This window comes from Nilaparvata lugens, chromosome X, assembly GCF_014356525.2.
Source record: "Nilaparvata lugens isolate BPH chromosome X, ASM1435652v1, whole genome shotgun sequence".
NCBI lineage: Eukaryota > Metazoa > Arthropoda > Insecta > Hemiptera > Delphacidae > Nilaparvata > Nilaparvata lugens.
Genome location: NC_052518.1, coordinates 102,062,847 through 102,087,118, shown reverse-complemented (window position 1 = coordinate 102,087,118; position 24,272 = coordinate 102,062,847). Strand labels below are relative to the sequence as shown.

Sequence of the window (24,272 nt, the reverse complement as noted above, 5' to 3'; positions counted from 1 at the left end):
ATGTCATCTGCATAATAATACTTTTCAAATTTCTAATAAAACAGATTTCTTTTTCCAAATAAGGTCTGAAAAGTGGCACAAATTACGACATATACCACTTATAACAACTAATCTTATCTCCTCTACTTATAACTTCTACCCTGGATTCTTTCTTCGGAAAGAATAATCTAACATTAGATATGCGGATATCCTAGTCCAGACTATACATTTTTGCAACAATTTTGGGTAACATGTTAGGATATCGAAAATTGCAATAAAATAGCATGTATGACAATTTCTTCAGATAAGGTTATTTCCTGAAACAGGGACTGCACATCAAACAGGTCGTTCCCGAAGCAGGAAATAAACCTTAGAAAAGTGACTTGATTTGAATTCATAATCTTCATACAGGGATTATTCTTCGTTCCACAATCACCTCGAATTAATTTTAGAACTAGGTCAATCAATAATTTATTCCTTTCAAAATGTACATGAAAAAGTCAAAAAACTAACTTAGGGCCGTTTGCACAGTCAAAGCTTGAACTGAATTCAATCAACTGGTGGCTTAAATTTGATATGAACCACATCATAATGAACGAGACTTGATATGGATTTAATCTAGTTTAAAATGAAATTTAGTTTAAACTGATACTGTGCAAACGGCCCTTAAAGCTAAAGAGAAAAAGTGACAATTTAAAATTCATCTTTTACAGTAAACTCGTTTATACTGTAGCATGCTAAATCTATCTATATTTTTATCTTGTTATTTCAGCAACTAAGTCACTGAAAGAATTTTCAAATAACAGGATCCAGAGGAAAAGCTACTAGAAGAATATTGTGAGATATTCATACTCATATACTATCGAATATAGTAAGAATATATTAAGAATGATCACCAGTCTAGAAATGTGTATAAAGTTTTTCGAGTTTTCAAGTTTTTGTACTTGCACCAATGTTATGAGACTATGAGATCGCTTCTGCTAATTAACTTTGTACATTGAAGAGCGTTTCAACTTAACTGTCAACCAAAGAATAAAGTAATGTAAAATCCAGTCATGTAGACAGTTTCGAATATCTTTAGTAATGTTGAAAGATGGATGGATATGGGATTCTGGTCCATCTTCTTTTCACAGTTGATTTTTGTGTGATGAATGAGAGAGATTGTGAATGTCTAATTGAACGATTATTTTTATTTCAGGAATTATGTTCCCAAGTAGAGGTGATTTGCATATCGCACCATTCAACGACGAATCTTTGTTCATGGAACAAACCAATAAAGCGAATTTCTGGTGAGTTTCTTTGATAGTTGATTCACTTGATAAACCGGCTTGATCGAGAATCAGGGTGGTCACTAACGACAGGACTGCATGTTGCCATACATGTTGTGTCATTACAGCGAAAACCTTTGAAAAAAAATTGAGGGGTTTTTGTATCTTTCGAGTGTTTGTTGTTTATTTTTACTCCTGTGCTCTATTGATTTTTATCATTATAATTTTTAATTTTCCATCAATTTATTATTATTGGCTGTTTATGCTAGAAGCATAACAGCTGCTTTTTGTTCGAAGCCTCTCGCTGATGACACAACATTCATGATGAGCATGTGTGTACACACTTGTTTTGACGTTAGTGGCCACCCTTAGATAACATTTCTAACCGGAAATCTATACATTAACTAGGTTGTAACTCCTAACATGAATGTTCTGTGATGTACATATTACGGTTATCTATTTTTCAAGTACCATGCATTTAAATTCACAGTAGACTATTACAAATTAAGATGAAATAACATTAAATGTCGACTTTTCTATTACTATTGTACCGGGTGTTTCAAAAAGAATGACCCAATTTTAAACATTTATATTTATTTTTTAAAATGGTGCACACAAACCAATTTTACATCAAATTACTCACAGAAGTATCAAGTTTATGATGATGTATTATAAGTGTTCTATGTGCCATCCTTTTGAGGCTCGGACGACATCTAGACGGTAGCCAAATTCATCCCAGACTATTCGCAAGATGTCTTCTTGTACTGTAGCTACTGCATCAGTTATCCTGGTTTGTAGCTCCTCAATATCAAAGGAGGAACATAAACACGATCTTTAACGTATCCCCACAGGAAACTGTGCGGTCCTGTGCGCCCTCTCCAATGCCAATGTTGAGTCAAGTTGGTTTTGAGGAAATGGCGTACATCCTTGTGTTAGTGTGGTGATGCTCCATTTTGTTGAAAGATAAAGTTGTCTGAGTCAGCAATTAGTTGAGGAAATAGCCAATTTCGTATCATTGCCAGATAAGATGCATCATTCACTGTGATATCCTAAAAAAGAAGGGTACACCTTGGTTTGTGAAACTGTTCTAAAAACGTTCACTTGAGGCGAATCTCGTTCATGCTCCCCTGTTTCATGAGGGTTTTCATTTCCCTGTATACGAACATTATGACGATAAACTCTACCGCTTACATGAATATCAACCGCGGTAAAAAGGTATCCTTTTCCATGTCTTCTCGGATATCATTACAAAAATCGACGCGTCTGCTTCTGTCACCAGCAAGAAGCGCTTGTACGTGTTGCAGTCGTGATGGTCGTAAGGCCAAACGACGCCTCATGCCTTAAGCTGCGTACAGATATACGCGCCTCCAACCCGCTCCGCGCCGGCTCCGCTCTGGTGATCATCGCAACGCAGTCGCTCCGCCCCCGCTCTGCAGTCGCACCGATCATGAACGTTACGGAAGATGTTAGCTCTTCTCGCGTTCCCCGGTCGATCCACTCTTGCTCCCCGGTCGATCATCAATCTATCTGCTCGAGTGACGTTCGGTTGCGGAGCAGAGCGAAAGTCTGTACGCACCTTAACAGACCTAACACGCGCCACACAGTAGTGTCAGCTACTCCAAGTTCTCGGCTTGCACGCCGTGTTGATGTTCGCGGGCTCCGTTGGAACTTCTCCCGAATTTGTTGCACTGTCTCTTCAGATGTGCGTGGTCGACCGGCACTTTCCCCTTGCACAAACACCCAGTATCTAAAAACTGTTTATGCCACCGTCGAATGTTCTTTGGTAGAGGTGGTTCAGCACCAAAACGAATCCGATACGCTCGTTTAATGGTTATAAGATAACTGTTTCAGTTTTGACAAACTGAAGAACTCAGAAAGCCTTTTGTTGAGCAGACGCCCTATTGTATTAGACTGACAACGCTCAAAGTCAGCGCTCGGGGAGACATCTTGTGGCGATTTTTCAAAACTATAGACCTCTCTAGTTGTCAGTAATGCAGTTTCGGTCGTGGTAATGCGCTTAGACCAATATTGATGTTGAAATTGGGTCATTCTTTTTGAAACACCTAGTATTATAAACTTTTGTTCCCCTTAAAAAAAGTTGTTACTATTTATATTGAATATTCCTTTATTGTGGCTAAGGTGATATTTAGTTATTTACAATGTACTCCATTCAAGATGATTGTGTAGGTATGTTTTCTTTCAGATAATTTGGGAGACGGTGAAGCATATTTTTCTTTTCATTCATGTAAAGAGAGGCTCATATAATAATATTGATATGATATAGTCCGTGCAAACCTTAGTTTGCAGCTCGGGGCTTTATGGCCAATGTTATTTCAATACAACAATAGGAGCACATTGTTATTGTTTCCAAGCTGATTCAATCAGAAAGGCCTATGCTCTCTATTTCGCTCTTTCTCTCACACAATTAGCTCACAAGCGCTCTGAAATCTGGCAACACTGTACTCCATACTGTCGCATTTATTTGTCGTATGCTACGACACAATGCTATATATGTTGCAATGTAAGTTTTGCGGAGTCTATTTGTCGTATATTTTCTTACAGTGGTAAATGGTTATAATTACTTGTGATGTGGGTTTGATATTGATTTGTTGTATTAGGGTGCAAACATGCTTTCATGGCGTCGATTTGAGTAGCATGAGAGGAGCTGCTATGAAAGAATACTTCAGTCATCCAATTGTCGATACGTTTGACATGCGAATTTGCATGGCTAAATCGATCAAACACAGCGTCGACTTTGGCGAAGCGCAAGAGGAAGATCTACGAGATATCAGTAAGTTACAATTATTTAGAATTAAATTCCGTTAATTATTATAAGGGTACGATCACATTGGATGCCTATATGTACAAGTGCACAATTGGTCATTCATGACCAAGTGCGCACATGAGATGAGAAACAAAATTTGTAAAGGGCAATAGGAACACTCACACTGAACGCGTGTCAATAACGTGTTTGTATGACTCTTTCCAGAATTTGTTTCTCGGCTCATGCACTTGCACATAATATACACATCCAATGTGATCATATCCTTTGGATATCACACTCCTACACACGCAACACCTTAACAAATTGAGTTACTACAGTAAAATACTTAGATGCCGATTGATCTATAATGTGATGTCATTGGTGGATGTAGTTGTGACTTGATTCTATACTATTGTCTACCTCAAAATTTTCTATTAAATTTCAATAATTCTACAGCTCAACTTACACTGTTTTCAACATTTGAAACAAATCAAACTTTGAAACATTGATTTCAACTTATGAGATGTTACACTATAAACAATCTCAAAATTGTCTATTGAATTTCAATAATTCTACAGCTAAACTTAAATTTTCCAACATTCAATAACTTTGATCAAGGATTTTGGAACCTAGACGGGACCGCCGAAAACAATGGATGGACAGGTCGAAGTTCTATTGTTATTAAGCTTTGACATTTTCGTGGTCTATTGTTAAGGTTTCGACTCCAAGGAATATATTGATGGACTGGTTACTTGAAGGCACTTTAAGTTGTAAACCAGTGGTAGCCTACAGTGATTGTTGTATGGGTTTTCCCAATTGAGCCATGTGCTGAATATCAGACTGTGCAGGAGGATCTATCATGCCTATGCACAGTCAGTATTGGAGTATGACATTACTGTTTGGGGGGGGAGTGTCATCTGCAGGTCTTGAACCTCTTGCTGTCACCCAGAGAACAATTTTAAAAACAATTTTGAAAAAGGAATCAAGATACCCCACAGCGCTGCTGTTCTCGGACTTCCCTGTGCTCAACATCAGACAACTATACATCAAAACATTACTCAGTTATATTAGGAAACATAAAGCAGATCTATTCATCAATATCGAACATAATTATCAAACACGACATAGGAACAACCATGGATATTATATACCTAGATTGATAAACGCAACTGAACTCAAATCACCATACTATTTAGCTCAGATTTTATACAGGAATGTTCCAGATAATGTGAGGGAGGCCGAGAGCAGCAGCAATGTGATTTTTAAAAGCTCGTTGAAGAAATGGCTCTTCAGCATAGGCTGGATTGGAGCTGAGAGGCTAATTCACTCACCTTACACCTAGGAAGAGTAAATGCATTGGGGAATAACTTTATACATTAATATACATTAATTCACTCACCTTACACCTAGGAAGAGAAAATGCATTGGGGAATAACTTTATACATTAATTTTCGAAATGCTAAATTCATTTATACACTCATACCTTACGTTCAAGTATTTAGAGTTTCAAAACATAATAGAGGCTTATAAAACAATAAATTACCTCCGGTTTTTGGGTCCTCTTGCTCTCCCACTCTAGATATCAAGCTACACCCAACACTATATTATGTTATCACTTATAATTCACCCACTGTTATCTGAATCTTAGTTGTGTAATTTTAATTACACATATTGTAATTTATAGTAAATATAATACCATATAACTACTTATTGAATAATACTGCTTGCAGGAACTTTCCCCCAATCTCAGACGCATAGTCTTACTGGGGGAATTCCACTCAATCAATATGTTATTTCTACTGTTTTTGTAAAAATGTGATTCTTATTTTGTTGAATATCAAATATAAATATGTACATGTATTGTATGCCAAGTGGAAATAAACGAATTGAATTGATTGGATAAACACACACATTACTATCGGTGATAAGTACAATTTTAGTTAATTAAGACCGTATTATACACTAATTTGAACACATTGAACGCCATCATTATAGATTCTACGAGATTGAATGGAACTGAAAAGCACATGATACACATCATATGTTTGCCAAGTTGTGTTCAATCTAATTAAACGGGTACCAAACATCGCACGTTCAATAAGTATCGGATTGTGTTTAATTCAAGTTAGTCTGTTTACAGCTTGAGAGAAAGTTGAGTTCCTTCAAATTAATCATTGAGAATGATACAATTACAAGTACTTGATCACTGATTTAGATTCAATAATTCTAGAGAATACAAGTAATAGATGTAAGGTGCAAAGTAATAGATAAGTTGGTGGTACCAGCTACCAGCTAGAAGTGCCTTCAAGAACTAGAAGGGGCCACTAATGAGGGAATGAAGTGGAATCAGAGAACAATAAAGTATGGTAATCGAGAGTTGGGGGGTGAACCTTTCTGGAACAATAGCCCAGTGTACAGGTAGCGCGGCCTCGTCTCCTTTAACATAACACTTGATCATTCTCAAAATTGTCTATTAAATTTGAATCATTTGTTTGAACAGACATACCATTGGAGTTCTACATACTGGAATCGGGAATGGTACATGGGCTGGCGCTGTGGTTCGATGTGGCTTTCACTGGAAGCAACCAAACGGTCTGGTTGTCGACGTCTCCAACGGAACCTCTCACTCATTGGTACCAAGTGCGTTGCTTACTCGAGAAACCCATATTCGCTAAACACGGACAACGCCTCACTGGAAAGATAGTCCTCCAAGCAAATCAGAGGTAAGTGACGTTCAGACTAACGGATTATGCATGCTGTAAAGCTAGCTCCGCAGTGCAGGCTGGATGCTTGTCTGACTCGTACTAGGCGCTGAGACAGCAAATAATAGCAGCGTTGGTGGGAATGCGAGCGGCCGCAGTAACATCTTCCACCCAGCAATGGTCGGCGTAGTTCCGCCTAGCGGACAGACGAAAGATCAATCCAGTCGGTTATTTGATCCCTCCAGCCAGGCTCAGCCAAGCAGCCGAGACAATAGAAAAATGGAGTGGCGGTCTTATTCGCGTTCATCATCAGTTTTCTTTCTCACGATTATTTTGATTTTTGTGTTACCTATAATCAATAATAAGTTTCCATAAACGTGGTGTACTACCATATTAATGACTTTTCATGATGCTTTTTAATTATTTAAAAACATTGTTGACATTCTGAGCCTTCAGGCTAAACTTGGGGTCGCTGAGAACAAATCTGCAATCAGAATTTCTCTATCACGAAAAAAACCCAGCTGTTGATCTTCCGGCAACCGTTAACAGTCATCCTGCAATGCGGCCGAAACACCTCCAAGCCAGACACCCATCTCAAATGACAACGATGCCAAGCTGTGAGAAACTATCCTGCACTGCGGCGCTAAGTTTAAAGATAGAATGACCTGAGACTTATCGCCGATTTGGGGCACACAATAAGCTCCTGTTGACTTGTGAGGTTTCTTGAACCTCTTTGGATCCTTGAATCCGTCCCGTCAGAGATAACAAACATAACTTGGCCACGTTGGTCTTGCCATCTACACTGCAATGTGACCATTTGTGGATGCTCGGCTGGCCACTCGACAAATATCGGAACGAAGGCCAGTGAAGGCGAGCGCTGGCAAACCAGTCATCCACACTCTCGCACTTGCCGTCATTTGTACGCACTCGGCTAGAGTGTAGATGCGGCAAAATATTTTTTCAGTATTATGTTACGGTATTTTACTTTGTATTTAATATTTCACGCATGTATTTTTGTTTACCTCAGTTTTTAAGAAAATAAGCTTATTACATTATTTGTAATGAGTAATTACAAAGAATTACTTGTACCTTTATCTTATTTTTTCAATTAGTCCCATCATAAAGTAATATTAAATATTCAAATTTAACTCACATTAGAAAAATTCAGGGTTTGAGTTAGTTCAAGATAACACTCAGGAATTCCTTTTTTAATTATATCCATACAAATTGGCGGACTTCCTTGAAAGATGATTTCTGCTTTATGTATTGTGAAATTTGCTTTATAAGATGTTGACTTTCACCCGCGTCCCCAATTTTACCAATCTCAAAATCCCTTGCAGAGACTGCATCTGGGACCGGATGGACAGTGTACTCTTCTTAGACCTAATACAATAAGAAAATATGAAATATATAACACCAACTCAGCTCTTCTTAGAAGGCAACTTTACTACATTAGCAGTAAATTCATAAATATACTAGAAAGTGAATTTCCACTTGATAATTTCCGAAATAATAAACACAGAAAAAGAGCCATAGATGCATGGCTAAACTTGAATTATTTCCAATCGTTGACTTTTATACAATAATCAACTTCATATTATAAATTATATTTTTGAACACTTCATACGCTAGATTCAAGTTTATGTATTACATCCCTGATTAAGCTGATTTACGACTCACACTGGCGCACAAGAAATCTTCCTTTTGCCGGTGTTTTTGCCTCACCTACTGTACTTATGCATGTGATCATAAATTGAATCTTCATTTTAAAACTATTGTTTGTAATTTAAAGGATATCATTTCGTTATTATATCTAATTAAATAAATGTATGTATCTTGGTTTTAAGTGCAGTAGCATATACTTACATTTATTTTTTGTAAAGCTTTTTTGTATTTTGTTTTTGGCAAATAAATAAAATAACATTCATTCATTCATTCTTTATCAAGTTTTTTTTCTCACACTCAGATTACCTTGTATGTTATACAAGGTTGTTATAGTATTATAATTTGTAATGTAATTGTTTTTGATGAATAAATTTTATTTGATTTGATGTTGTCTTTGTGTAAATGGAGTATATATTAGATTACACTTTGACGTGTCATATACCGCAGGAGCGATGTTTCCTTGTTGCCGTTCCATATGACGAATAATGAAAGTAAAATACTTGGGTGATGAGTTTATTCTTTGTTTATTCCAGGCAAAGCTACGACGTGACGATGGAACTGTGCATCGAAGGTGCCGATAACACTAAGGTAACGAATACTTTAGATCTACAAAATCCGTACTTCAGGTACACAGGCCAGCCAGTGGCGCCTCCACCCGGAGTAAGCACAACCTCGCCCAGTGAGTCCTACTGGAACCAACTGGATACACAAGGTGCGCGGCAAGGTAACCCCGAATCAACTTCAAATTACAGTAAATGTGATGCCACAAAGTTGGACTATAAGTTGTATTGTATGTATGTAGAATGTAGAGTATCATTTGTAGTGAGGTCCACGTTTTAATGATTACATAACCTTAAATTTTGGACAACATTAAAATTTTATCAAAATTTTTGGAGAGAAATAGTACAGGCTCAGCCTAGTTTTTCCTCGAATGTCATAATTGTATTATGATTATAGTGTTTTATACAATAAATGAATAAAAAAAATAGTATAGTAGTGATAGTATTTGATTAACATTGTTGGCAAGGTAACCTCGAATCAATTTCAAATTACAGTAGATGTGATGCCACAAAGTTTGACTTTACATTCTCTCCAAGTTTACTTGTATGTATGTAGAATGTAGAGTATCATTTGTATATCTATAGAGAGATACACGTTTTAATGGTAGTATTCGATTAACATTGGTGTTGCTATCCTTTTCTAGCTCCGTATTATTTTGATTAACAAAGTTTCTTTTTGTGTGTCATTTTGCGTAACTTTGTATTAAAGTTTGTTGTATCATTTTTATAATACCATGGCGGGAAAAAATTGATTTTGAAGTAGCATAAACTTATCAATTCTAGTCAAGATTTGATTGTACAAAAATTGCGAATTTGTTCTTCAATCAAAAAATGTAAATAAGAAAATATGATGGTGTGGTCACATTTATTTATTATTTTTTACAATGAAGCACATTAAATGCGTGTATGTGTAAGTGCACGTTAGATCATGAATGAGCCAAATAACAAAATCTGGAAAGAGCCATAGAAACACGTTGTCACTTGTATGGGGCTGCTCACACTGAACGCCACCAGCAAGTGCACGCGTGAAGTGTGAGTGTTCCTATGGCTCTTTACACATTTTGTTTCTCATCTGCGCGCTTGGTCATGCATAACCATACTGGATGCGTATATGATCACTCCCTTATGTCTGTCGAAAATACTTTTATACTATTCATTAAAAATTGGAATGATAACAGAATAATTATCATTTTATTTTATATTTTTTATAGACCAATGACCAACTTGAATAATATAAATTACCTAGACATTTAAATTCAATTTTTCTGTTCTAGTGAATGTGAAGTGATATATTCTAAGAAAATTATGTAATAAATTTGTTCCTAATTATTCACGATTTCCATTGACATCACTTTAATTTTTTCAGCCGTCAACATGGTGAATGGAATTACGGTGAACGGACTGGGGGATGTATCGATGGATACGTTGCAAAACAATGCTGGGATCATAAATCTTGGTATGTTCCGACATTCTTTATTCACTTATCATAGCATTGAATTTTACATTCTCAAATTCATTTTCTGCATTGTTACCATATTTTCTTCAAATTATTGATTACATGCATTCTCACCTTTTTTGCTGTTTTGGCATTTTAAACAAGTATTCTCTTTTCCAAATATCGTTTGATTTCATTACACTTCTGGCTATTAACCCTGTAATATTTGAATTCCAAAGCTTATCAAAGTTGTCCCCCTTATATCTATTTAATACTAGTTTGAATCAGAATGACTATTTTCCGTTGCATTTGAAACAAGTTAATAATAACATTTTATGTTTACCTTTTTACCAATTATAAAAATCAGGTATTAAATGAGTTACGGGCCTGATTTATGATACTTGACAATTCTTTTTGGCACTTGATCGAATGATGCTTAACATCTTCAATAATTTATCAGCTATCTATATTAAGTAATCCATACAAAGCTGCAATTATATAGACTTTATTTTCATTGCTATATTAATCTCATCCATTAAGGTGTTTTCACACCTAGCGACGTTTAGCTAGAAATATTTCTTTGGAAGACGTAACCGTCCTATCTCACAATGTTAAATCCACGCTAGGCAATCTGTTCTTTTCACACCAGTGTAGCAGAGCTTTAACATTGAAAGATAGGACGGCTACATCTTCCGGAGACATAATTCCTGGCTACATGTCGCTCCGTGTGTGAAGACCTTTAGATGAATTAGGACGATTTTTTGTCCAAATTATTTCTTCTCCATCAAAGAATGAATATAGATATTTCTATGTTATAAAATATGTATAAATGAATAATGTAATCTTGGAACTCTGAAGAAAAATCTCCTTAAGACATCCCAGATAGTTTTTTTTTTCAATTTATTACATAAATAGTAGTCAGAAGTGTTCTAGGATAAGTGATAGCATAGATAAACAATAGCATAAGTAGATATCCCATTGTATAGGGCGTTTATGTCGCAACTTTTACTGTTATCTCAAGCCGCTAGTTCATATAATTCTTTCCCTTGAAGCTGTGTGACACTGGTAGTCTCTCATATTGTGCCGTTCATACACTCTCACCCCAACAAAACAGTAAAATTCGACATTAATCAACAGTAATCGTCTTGGGATAACAGTAAAAGTTGCGACATAAACGCCCTATACCATGGGATATCCACTTACGCTATTGTTTCTCTATGGCGATAGTCTGTTCTGTTCTAATTCGCTCTGCCCAATTCTCTTTCTCTACTATTTTTACAAATTCTATGACATACAAAATTCTTTGATAGAGTAGAGGCAGTCAAAAATTCATTGTATGGACAACGAGATGGTCAATTTGTATTTGAATACTTCGTTATTAGATATGTGTTTTATAAAACGCCAGCATAAACAATGTATTGTTTTTTACAAGTGGTCTGTCTACACTAAGTACCTACTTTCTTGTGTAGTGTACCATTGAATCTGAGGCACATTCCAATGCCAAAGCCTGATAATATAATTATTATATTTGACTAACCCATTCCACCATATTGCGCCTTGCTTGCCTTCACATGTTCTGTAAAACATGTCTCACTTGGCTTTACATGGGTGTGCTGAGGCTTCACACGTGCTATAGAACGGCTCGAGATTGAAAATAAATATTGAACTAACATAGCTGAACACGAAGCAAATACACGAGTCAAATCATGGAACTTTAATGCGGCTTGCACTTTTCCATACGATTGCAACTGCTTTCAGTATTCCATTGCTGATTGACTAGAACGTTTGAATTATGCTTGATGCTATTTGCACGACCGCTTTTGAACTCAAAAGTGTCATAGTGTTTTCTAAACAGTAACAAATGTTGTTATTAATGTCTCATTTCTAACCTTCTCCACGGTTACATTTGGTTGCAGTTTGTACTATATAGGGGTGAAAGGTTAAATGTTATCTAGTTGTAGAAAGTGTTTTTGAAAGAAGTGTGATTAATATGTAATTGTTTTCTGCAAAGCCACCTCAAATTTTGAGGGTAATTAATCAGGTAAGGTGATCTTTGTACAATTAAAAACTAATTTGTCAACTCTTAATCCTAGCCTTGTAAAATTTAAATATAGTTTTCTTTGCATTCCTGTTCTAACCTATTTAGATCTTACTCAATCGTTTAAAAGTCTAGAACGTGTTCTGGAACGTTAAGCAGGTATTTGTGATATATTTTGCGTTATGAATTAATTGTTGCATTTTGTTGGGATCATTCAACAACAGTGGTTATGCACTTCATACTGTCATGTAACATCCATTACATGATTCTTAATCCTTCAATTGTAATCTATTTAGTTGTACTTATCCACTATGTAGTTTATATGAAAGTAACCACTTTTACATAATATATTCTCAGAGTTTTTCACGCATTAAAAAATTCCGTCGACTCAATAATATTATTTCTAGCAATCTTAAGCTTTTAGTTTTTTGTTTTTATTTTGCTAGTGGTTTCTTAAATTCAGATATCAGTGACTAAGTCTTAGCAATGCGACTTTTATGTTGTGTTATTTGTAAAAAAAATATTTTCACTAGTATTGTTAAAGTTAGGGTTCTGTTGTACTTTTTGAGTTGACCCAGACAATCGCATAGCATTTGTTAGTTCGAAGATATTTTTTTTATTACATTTCATGTATCGAATGAAAAAATGGGTGTTGATTTTATCATCATATATTATACCAGCAGGTGTTACTCGTGCTCCGCTAGGGATGTTAAAAGCACAAGTAGATTGAATTCAGTTTCATAATTCCATGCTGATATTAAAAGTATTAACATAAATTATAAAGTATAATTTGTTATAGAAAAACTAATTGATTTTATATTTTTTATTTTACATAAACTTTGTATCACGAATTGAATAAATTAGATTATTTAATTATTAAATTTATAATCGATTGATAAATAAAAATAGGCCTATAATCATCATCGGAGAATTCAGAATCTTAATGTAAAATTACAAGTTAATCAATTCATTAGTTGATAAGTGATGATGCGTCAATCATGTGTCTCCTATCCCGTAAGCCAGTTCTTTCCTTTATAATTATAGTAAATAAATATAGTCATAGTTAACAGTATATCTCTCGTAAACAGAAAAACTACTGCTTGTGTCTGGTGCTGAAAAAATAGAATAAAAATAATTTTGTGCACTTGGAATAATAGGAGCATTAATATACAAAGGAGCAGCATTCTAAACAGATACGAGGATCGTTCCAGAATTAATTATGTTTATTTATCTCAATTAATATACAAAAGAGCAGCATTCTAAACAGATACGAGGATCGTTCCAGAATTAATTATGTTTATTTATCTCCAATACTTTAGGACGCATACTATGACTAGACTTATTAATTATAGTTGTTTTTAGTGAATAGCTGAGATAGTTTATATTAATTATCATTAAGCATCCGAATTAGAATATTTAAGATTTCTCTGACCCTCCGAGCTATTCAATTGAATTTTTGACTGCCTCTTCACACATCTAACCGATTTTTGAATGCATGTAGGGAAAATTAGGTGCTTACACTGCTCTAGCAGTATGAGATGTATACTTGCCTATAACAGTGTTATGGTATAATAACTATCAATAATTATTATCTTTCGAACAATCAACTTCCTATTTTTTGAATTTGAACTGGAACCCTCGAATTCTAAGAGGGATTCGGATTAGTATTGAAGGAGTCATAATTATATTACCTGTTTGGAAATATGTTGTAAACTCTCAATGATGTAGTTTGTGATTTGCAATAGCTGTGCGTGCTATTTGATGAAAACTCCGAATGACATGGTTATTAGTTTCAAAACACATGTTTATTCCCCCAAATTTATAATGCCCAGTTTCACCAAGTTTGGTCAAGACACTTGAAGATGTTCAATTTGGGGACAGTTTACAACGCGTGCACTGGAGCATATGATTTCTATGGCATTAGTTACTATCGATAATTCCAGTGCACGCGTGTAAAGCGTACTTAGGAGCTTTCAAATGTCATAACGAGCTTGGTGGTATCGGACTTATGAAAATATATTGAAAGTAAAGAAATAAAACTAGTTCGACTTCCACCAATGACAAGGCGATCTGTGGGAATCCCTTCCCCTTCCAACTTGAATAGGTCTATCTATAGTGGTGAAACATTTCCTTTTTCATTATAACTTGAAAATCAGTATATAAAGTTTGTCCACTTAGTATAATGTGTCCTCTTTGATAATTACAAAATATTAAAATCCAATTAGCGTTAAAAGCCAATGTGTTTAAATTTGAGATACATTCTGTATAATAATACAAATAATAATACATTGGTTAAAAGCCAATGTGTTTAAATTTGAGATACATTCTGTATAATAATAATAAAAATAAGGTTCATAAGAGGATATTTGAATAACCTGTAATTTTTAACTGGAATTTAAATAATACATAATGTGTATTTCCTAGTTTATTTTAAGCTGGTTACCATCTTTAACGTCGACTTTTTTTCTGAAAAAGGTTGATTCTATGGGTTAATTTTCTGTACGTATTATAAAGGGAGTCTACATGAAACCGGACGTATTCCAAATGAGCATAAATCTTTCATTTTTTAACATGAAACGGTTTTATAATATAGTAATGTGATTTCGTTTTAGAACAATGGACCTATAATAAAACATTGATGGAAGACCATTTTTATTCATATTTCCAATTTCTATATTTTTTATAAAATCCTTCTTCACATGTTTGCTCAAATAGCAATCGTTGATGAGCAGATTTTCGAGTGTGTGGATATAATATTAGGATGGACTTCACCTACTCAATGTTGTAATCCATAAATAATATTGTTTTAAAATGTCTTATAAAAAAATCGAAGTAATAAAAATATTACAAGTTCAAAAATTAGAGATCTATGCTTATTTGAATACTATACGGTTCCTGATTTTCATCCTTTATTATCAATAATACAGTATAGAAATTCAAGCCTACCCTGATATTTGGAGTATTTCTAGTTATGAGAAGCTCATATTTTGATAATAATTTGAATATATTTTGCTATTTCAATATATATCTGATATGTCGTTCATTAATATGCATTATACCAATTCTCTGCCAGCTGATTGGACAGATGCAGCATTATCAGACATTGTATAAATGTTTGATAAAATCCGTTGCGATAACTAGGTATGAGAAGCTCGTATTTTACTATATGTAGGATAAATTTTAGAATTATACAATATTGATACATGCCAATGTTAATATATTTTAGACCAATATTAATTGTATATACAAACTATAATTTCCTCAGCTCTAAAAGTGGTCTAGGAAAAGAAAATCTTATTTTAACAATATTTTTTTCATCTCTATATTATTTAACATTATTTTTTTATCTCCATATTATTAAACATTATTTTTTTACCTCCATTTATAAACATTATTTTTATGCAATATTGATTTACATTTTTTCAATATACAATTCAATAAAATGCAGTATACAAATTTTTCGAAGCTAGAAAAATTTTGTAGTGCTACATAAATTTTATTTATCAATTTTTAATTTATGATTTATAATTATTAATGGATTTACGTTTTGCCCATTATTTGGACAGGTGATCTTGTAGCACAGATGGATGTTTGGAATATTTTCAACTAAAGTTGCAGACATAATCAATTTCATGTTGGATGAAAGTAATTTATTTCGTTCAACAGGAGTGCCGGACTTCTACGATTACGAAGAATTTATCCTGCAACTGTCATTGGACGAAATTGAAAATTTCGAGTGAATATTTAACAAAGGACGACGAGACAATAATACTATTATATTATATACTTACTATTGTTTAAAGTAGAATTCGAATCTCAGTTTTTGCTTTAATGGATATCTCAAAAAGATATTCTTGTTTTCTCGTTACGATTATCTTATAATTACTGTATTGTCTATTTAGTATTTGACATTTTTGTAATTTCTTCCATTGATTGTCTAGTCTTGGAACATCTTTGAAGGAAGATAAGTTGATCTGTTCCACTCTTTCCAATGAGGCAGAAATATTCTTTTCATTCCTATCCATCGCTTTTTTGTGAGGAATTCACATTTGCTTCAAACCTCACATTCCATTGGTTGCTGTAAAAATATTTCGTCCATACGTATACTAATTAATGATAGATGTAGATGGATGTATAAGTGTGTATATGGTAAATATTCTAAAAAGAATAATATTTTCTTCCTACATTTTGAAAAGAACTATTTTACTATACTGTTTAACGATAAATGTCTATTTTTGCATATTCGTATTTTCTCAATTTTTCATGAAATTGATTAGACAGTATTATACGTTTCCGTGAACGGCTTGTCAATGATGTATTACAGCTGTTCCAGTAATATAAGACTAGAATTTGTTTAGTTCGTATTTTTTTACATTTCGTTAGTCAAATTAAGTATTATTATATTCCCTTAATACGGGCTAAGCTTAGACGCATTTTGAAAAAATCTCCATTCCTTTTCTAGGAATACAGTAGATATATTTTCTATGTGCATTGACTTTCATTATTCTTTAAAGATAATGTTATGTCCAATTTACCATTTATATAATGTGTTTGTAGTATGAATCGTTCAGACACACATTTAATATTTTTGTAAAATTATTAGTTAGATTTTCAAGTGAATACATTCACTTTGAAGTGGATACACAACAAGTTGACAATAGACCTATCTACTTAACATTTTTGAAATCAGGTGGCTTTGTTTATTCTATCTTGTAATAACGAATCATATTAAATTTTTATGCAATATTAATTTCAAACAAACATTACGATTCAATTTATATTTGTTCAATATACAGGCTGTTTCCAAACTACCTACCAATATTCTAAGGCATTGTTCCTGAGTACAAAACATATCCAAATATAATTTTAAAGCTGTCTGGATACATGTTTTGTACCCAGGAACAAGCCTTAGACTATTACTAGGGAGTTTGGAAACACTCTAGATGACCATATGCTTACTATAATCAGGCATTCAAATTAAATATTCAGGAAAGAAGTCAATCAATCTGAAATGTCATGATAATTTTCACATCAATTTGTAATCCAATAATTTATTGTTCTCTAATTTCCTCTTAGAATTTTCGTTAATAATTGAAGATTGAAGATTTCTTAAGGTTTTTTCATGTTTCAACAACTTAAGCTTTGTTTTTGTTAGCTATAGTTTTGATCTCATTACTATTATATGTTATGCGCTTCAGTATTGTTGAATTGATTCCACTGGCATAGTTATTGTAAAATCGTTACAAGCAAATTAATTGCTTTATTGAATTTGAATAAAGTACATATTTAGAAAAAACATAATTGTTTACGTTAGAAAGATTGTTGCGCTGACTACGCTGGAGGTTATTACACTGGTATAATACCTGTATTCAACGTTTTAACATCTCTGTTCTCAGTATTTTATCAATATTGATGTTCATTACGGTGTTATAAATGATTGTTGTGCAGTATAAACGTTGTAAACTGCTCAAATGTATTGCAAAGTAGTTGCTTGGTTGGTTTGTTGTACTCAATATCTCATTTGTAAGTTGAAAAGATTTGTTGCTGGATAAATATGGTGGCTGTGTTAGATGTACACCATTTAAACCTGAAAGTTTATTGAAAATGGTGTTAGATGTTATTGAAAGTTTGTATTAGATGTTCATAAACATTTATTGAACATTTCGTATTGTCATTTTTCCTTGCGCTCTTTCCGATGTTTAGCTGATAGATGTCTACAGTCTATAGATTAAGTATGATTACCCATTCAATTCAAAACATCAACCACTGCAGCTGATATCTGAAACTAAGATTTTCGACAGTTCTACTACAAAAAAGTCCATGATTAAATATATAAGATTTCTAGTTATAAGGATAGGGTTTGGGTTAAGTTGAGGTGTGAGACGCCTATGAATAGTTATTCAATTGTTGTTCTTGGTCTCAAGGAAGTCACAGAGTCGATGAAAATCCTATTTCATAGAAAAACTTCCTGTAAGTTAATTTTTAAGGTAATCGAAAACATTCGTCGTGAGCGACTCGATTATGACACAGTTAGCGCATTTTTATTTCTATCTTAATCAGGTACATTTTAAGACAGCCACAATTAGATTCCTCTCTTCTAAACCTATCGAATGGAAAATTTCTTCCCAATTAATGGTCTCATTATGGGATGCTGAGAGAAAAGTTAGTTGATCTGTGCTACTTTCAAGTTATGTAAGGGAATTGTTTGATAACATTGCGCATTTTCAAGTTTCTTGTGATGGTTCATTTTTAGAAACAGTTGTGAAATGAAATGAAATTTTTAAAAATCTTCATCTAGATAGGGGAACTTGTAAGCCCTTTCTACCACTCAAAAATTGTGGTAGAAATCACTCGTTGTTTTAGAAATCACAAGTTGTTTCAGAACAGGAATCGTCAATCGTACCTGCTGGCTGCATCTCGTCGTTCTAGTTTCCAAGCCCGTGGCTTGTGCGTGGTGATAGTTGAGTGTACCTACAGTTTTAGGTGGACTCCCACCTCCATGAAGTGCTTTCGCCGTTGCAACGAGAAATTAGCGTCAATAGCATCATGTTCCTGCAAGGACAATCACTTCTCCAAATTTATTATTTTCAGGGAGTAGTGTGGGAGATTTTATGATTTTTGTAGTTCGAATTATTTGGGAGTGATTTTATTATTTGGTAATGGTGGGGGGAGTGTGAGAATTTTGTGATTGAAGTGATTATTGTTGTTCTTAGTCGCTTGTAGAACTTAGGAAGTCCATTAGGTGCCAGTTTCAACTAACTTTTTACTGGAATCAAACGAATTGAAAAAAATACTACCACCATCATAACATTTTACTCAAACTAATAGAATGTAAAGCCAGTTACACACAAATCGATGACGTACAATTCCTTATAAATTCTACTAGCCCAAATGGAACTTGACGAACACATGATCACATAATATGTTTGTCAAGTTATGTTCAATCTAATAGAATTATAAGGACGGCAAAAAATCTCACGGCCGGAAATCGATGTGTGTGTGTAACTAGACTAGGGTAAGATCATATTGGATGTGCATATGTGCAAGTACATGCATGAGAAACGACATCTGGCAAGATCAATAGGAACACTCACACTGAACGCGTGCACTTGCTGGTTGCAGCTACATGCAAGTAACAACGTTTTTCAATGGCTCTTTTCAGATTTTGTTTTTGGCTCAAGCATGATCTGATGTGCACTTGCACATACACGCATCCAATGTGATCATACTTTTCAAGATTGATGTTAACTAACAAGGACCCGTGATAAAAGCTGTCTGTTTCACAAATTAGACTGTTATTTCTAAACTACTGAGTTTTTGTCATTTCACTATTATCCATGGTACTTCAGAATAGACAACTAAGATGAAAATAATTCTACTAAAGCTGATTTCAATTATAATTATATAATTAAGCTGATTATATTATTAATGAATCGCGAGACTTGTAAATTATAACAGAAAATTTCATTTCTGTTTTAATCTTGGTGAATTTACATATTTTTAGACACAATTATTACAAATATGTCAGATGCGACACATCAAATAATATATTTGAATTATTGAACTTTATTACAATAGAAATACTTGAGGATAAGCACAGATGAAAATGTTGAAGTTTTTGTTGATAAACGAAATTTCAAGAGAAAATATTTGAGAGAAATATTGAATTTTTGGGAAATGGCGTGGCAACATGATTGAGAGTGAGATAATAAGCAATAATGAAGAACTGAAGCTTAAATTGACAAGTCACATAAAAGGAAAGAATTTACTTTAGGAGAATCAAAGTTCAGAATATTTTTTTCTTGAGAAAATTAACTAATCAATCAACATCTGCATGGTATTCTGATTTGGGTTGATGGGTTGAGGGTTTCTTCTGTGAATCATTAATCTAGTGTAGTGATTGAATGGTAGTATTGTTATGTTTTTACATTGTTTTGCTTGGTAGTGGGAAACGGTTTTGGAAAATCTCACATATCAACCGGATTTGGTTACAATAGTTGACAGTTGTAGAGAGACAGCGTTTTCGTAGTTAGTAGATTTCAAAAATTCACTCTTTTTTGACTAGTTGCGCTTGAATAATTCAGATCTAGTCTTGTGTCATGCTCAGTTTATTCGATCTATTGAAAGCCTTTTAAAATTGAATTTATACTCACGAGTGGTAAGATTTATACTACAGTCTGTCATAAGCAGTATACAGATTTCAACTAGCATTTTTGGATGCGACGAAAATTTATCATTTTCACTGAAACCTTGTGTATCAGAAATGTTAAATTCAGAAGGAGATCGAAAGGTATAAGATGGAAAGGTTGATTATTTTTATCTCAACTGTTTATTATAATTTGGTGCAACGAGATAACTATTGCACACTATCTGGACCTATTCACTTCTTTATTGTTGAATAAACAATAATAGAAATATAAGAAATAATCGATAAGAGTATAATTGCTTCAAGGACCTATTTTGGCCTGATTATCATCTCTACCTTTTATCTACAAGGTATTCTACAACTTGTCAGTAACGAAAATTGGACGGATCATATTTAAAGGTATAAAATATAGAAGAACTCTGCTTTTACACACCTCGAGTTCACGAGTGGCATATATATGTTCTTAAAAATATGTCTTCCATTTGCAGAGTAGAACGGTTTACATTGCATATAATATTCTTTTGGTTCTAGTTTTTACTGCTACAGAACTATTGAAACGATTCTGAAAAATCAGGCATGAATATAATTCAAAATTTGAAATACCAAGCCTCTGTCGAAGAGATTTTTTTACTCTGACCATAAAGATAGTGAACTATTCTGTTGTCCTATGTAGGAAAAATCACTTGGTCGAAATCATATCAATATAGTCTAAATATAAAATATTGGGAGGCCAAATAATATTCAATTAGTTGAACTTGTTCAAAGGAAAACTGTATTATTTTCTACAAATAGCCCTCTAGCATTGAAGTCAAGTGCTATGGCTATGGAGTCAAATTTGAATAAATAAATGTTATTCTTCAGTAAAGAAAGTGAACAAAAGTACAAAGAAAAAAAAACAGCTTCTATGAAATTAGAAAAATGATGTACTTACAATAATATATATTCTAAATATAATCTCTAAATTTACTGAGAAAGACACTCCTATGGATTCAAATTTGAATAAATAAATGTTATTCTTCAGTAAAGAAAGTGAACAAAAGTACAAACAAAAAAGAAAACAGCTTCTATGAAATTAGTAAAATGATGTACTTACAATAATATATATTCTCAATATAATCTCTAAATTTACTGAGAAAGACACTCCCGAGAAATTTCTATGTGGGAGATGCCATCAAAGAGCAATATCTTCAAATAAAACAATCAAATAAATGTCAGATGGAGCTTTGTATGATACTGATTTTTATTCTAGTGAATACACTACCTTTGACTTACACTAAGCTTGTTCCATAATTCACTGATGCTTAGTGATTAGTAAACACTATTAGACACTAGTAGTTTTAGTAGCTATTAGATACTATTGTACAAAATAATGTATGAAATGAATGAGTTTGAGCTGCAGCTTAAAATGGCCTCTAGCGCTGTAGCTGTTGAACATTGATTGCTATGAGCCTGAATTGCAGAGGAATCATATAACTTTCGCTTCGAATTTTGCTAATGCTTCCAACGTGTAATGTCTTCAAATCATGTTTCAAATCTTCTATGTACTTCATCGGTGGAAGCAGCAGCCAAGCAGTCCAAAATTTATGTTTATAATTTCCAAAAAATGGTGTATCAGTTACAGATCGCCTCTAAAACCAAGCCATGGAAAGTATTCAACTTTTTTTGAAATATTTCATTGATCTCAATTGTTGGAGCTTGATTCAATTTTACCTTCTACGATACGACAAAATTTTATTTATAATGCCGAGATAGGCTACTTTATTTTCCGTATTACACATCAATCGTAATTTCAGTTCTAGACGAATTGTGTTGTAAAACCGAAATTATTTCATCTGATTTGAAAGTACGTTCACAACTATTTACAAATATAACTAATAAAACAAAATAAATCTTATAGCACCCTTTATTCTTTAAAAAAACTTTAAAATAGTTGAACAACTAGTTTCGGTTTACACCATCTTCAGGTTGAATCAATTAGTAAACAGTTATTTAATTTTATTTTATTTTATAACCTGAAGATGGTGTAAACCGAAACTAGTTGTTCAACTATTTTAAAGTTTTTTAAAGAATAAAGGGTGCTATAAGATTTATTTTGTTTTATTAATTTAAAAGCAGCCCATGTCAATAAGTGTTTTACAATATAACTAGTATTTTCATTGGAATCGTTCGCAAATGAAATAACTTCTAACACATGGAGTTTACAACTGGCTTGATTCAACTTTCAACTTCGGTAATGGGGATCTTCAATAAGAAAATCTGTTATAATAAATTGCACGGTGAGTTTACAGTTCACTAGATTCAACCACTGGCTTGAGCATTGGATGGTTTTGGGTGAATTTCTGCCTGGTTTTCACATTTGCTTGAAAATATTTTTGGATTACGCTAACTTCAAAAATCATCGTTGGAAAATATGTTTCTATTATTCTACACCGAAAATCCACCCTGCCTCTGTACAAAAATGATGTTCTCAACGAATTATTGAAGGTTTTCGATTTTCAGAAATGAGAAGTAAACCTTGAAATTTGTACGCTTTCGGTGTAGATTAATGGATGACTCTTTATAATCGGTAAGTAATAACTACGCACTTGCATGATATCCTAATTAAAACAAAGTACTTGCCTTACAATAAAACCAATTCATGAACAGTATGCGATGCAATTTTTCTACCTAATTCATCTGAATTTAGCATTTTAGTATTTTTCCTATAAATAATCATGAATGCTTAGTTCTCAACTTGAAGTTTTTTTAATCAAATTTGTTTTATTTTAATTTAATTTCATGATATAAATCAGTGATTAGGATAAGCTATCTACTGTGTTCCTCAAGAGATCCTTCTAATATCCAAGACATTTTTTTGATAAAATTAATAAATACTGTGTCAAGTTTTATTATCTATACCATTTTACTAAAGGGAATGTTTGCAACATAACCGAAATTTACTATCCTTTGGATAGTTTGGTATTTAAAGTTTGTTGTTAATTTGAGTATAAACTCAATTTTTCAATTTCAAAGGGATAGAAATGGGATACCTTATTATTGGCCGGTATTTTGAATTATGTAGTATTGAAGTGAATTTAAATCTGAAGAAATAACATTTTCGTCTAAAACGCACTCAAACCTCTCAAATCAGGATTTCAAGGAGACAAAACAGACAAAATGATTTCCTGTTTTGCCTCTTTCAAATCCTGATTTTTGAGGTTTGGTTGCGTTAAAAGATGAGAATGAATGGCTGAACTTGTGGCTCATGATTAGTATTTTTCCAGTTTATTTGGATGAATCTCACTTTAATTTAGTTTTGGCTTCATCAATGAAACACTCTGAATACACTTCAGTGTTTTTCGTCTTTGTACCATACTGTTTCAACACCCCAAAAGCCAATTTATAATTTACAAATAGTCGCTTCAATATCCTTAAAAAAACTAACTTCAACTCATGAATATGCTTCAGTATAAACTAAAACATAAGTGCTTATCAGTGTAAATTGCTCAAATCGCATTACAAATAGTGTTCTATAATATTGTACAATTTACTTTTAAAAAATATAGTTTTTCTTTATTGAAAAAATATATTGAACACTCGATATTCCTTGTGCAAAAATGTACAGTGAAAATGTGCAAAATTTAGTTGTTGTTGATGTTATTCTTCTCAACAATCAGATAACTATAGTTTGGTCCACGTTATAATGGCAGTGGAGAAATATAAGAGAATAGCGTTG

At 33.3% G+C, this 24,272-nt stretch overlaps 1 protein-coding gene across 8 annotated transcripts in view; it reads left to right on the top strand.

Annotated features, from left to right (window-relative positions):
- LOC111052762 (histone-arginine methyltransferase CARMER) overlaps positions 1–24,272 on the top strand; it is a 34,977-nt gene that overhangs the window by 7,067 nt on the left and 3,638 nt on the right. Inside the window, exons 6-11 of one of the 8 annotated variants that reach the window (XM_039442861.1) lie at positions 1,178–1,268; positions 3,866–4,038; positions 6,512–6,734; positions 8,912–9,090; positions 10,305–10,394; positions 23,057–23,123. In XM_039442861.1, the coding sequence (XP_039298795.1) occupies positions 1,178–1,268; positions 3,866–4,038; positions 6,512–6,734; positions 8,912–9,090; positions 10,305–10,394; positions 23,057–23,076 (776 nt within the window). In that variant the 3' untranslated portion in view covers positions 23,077–23,123. Of the gene's footprint in view, positions 1–1,177; positions 1,269–3,865; positions 4,039–6,511; positions 6,735–8,911; positions 9,103–10,304; positions 10,395–15,977; positions 18,073–23,056; positions 23,124–24,272 lie in introns of those variants that run through there. The other 7 variants (XM_022339530.2, XM_022339527.2, XM_022339529.2 and 4 more) reach the window with 7 other exon arrangements.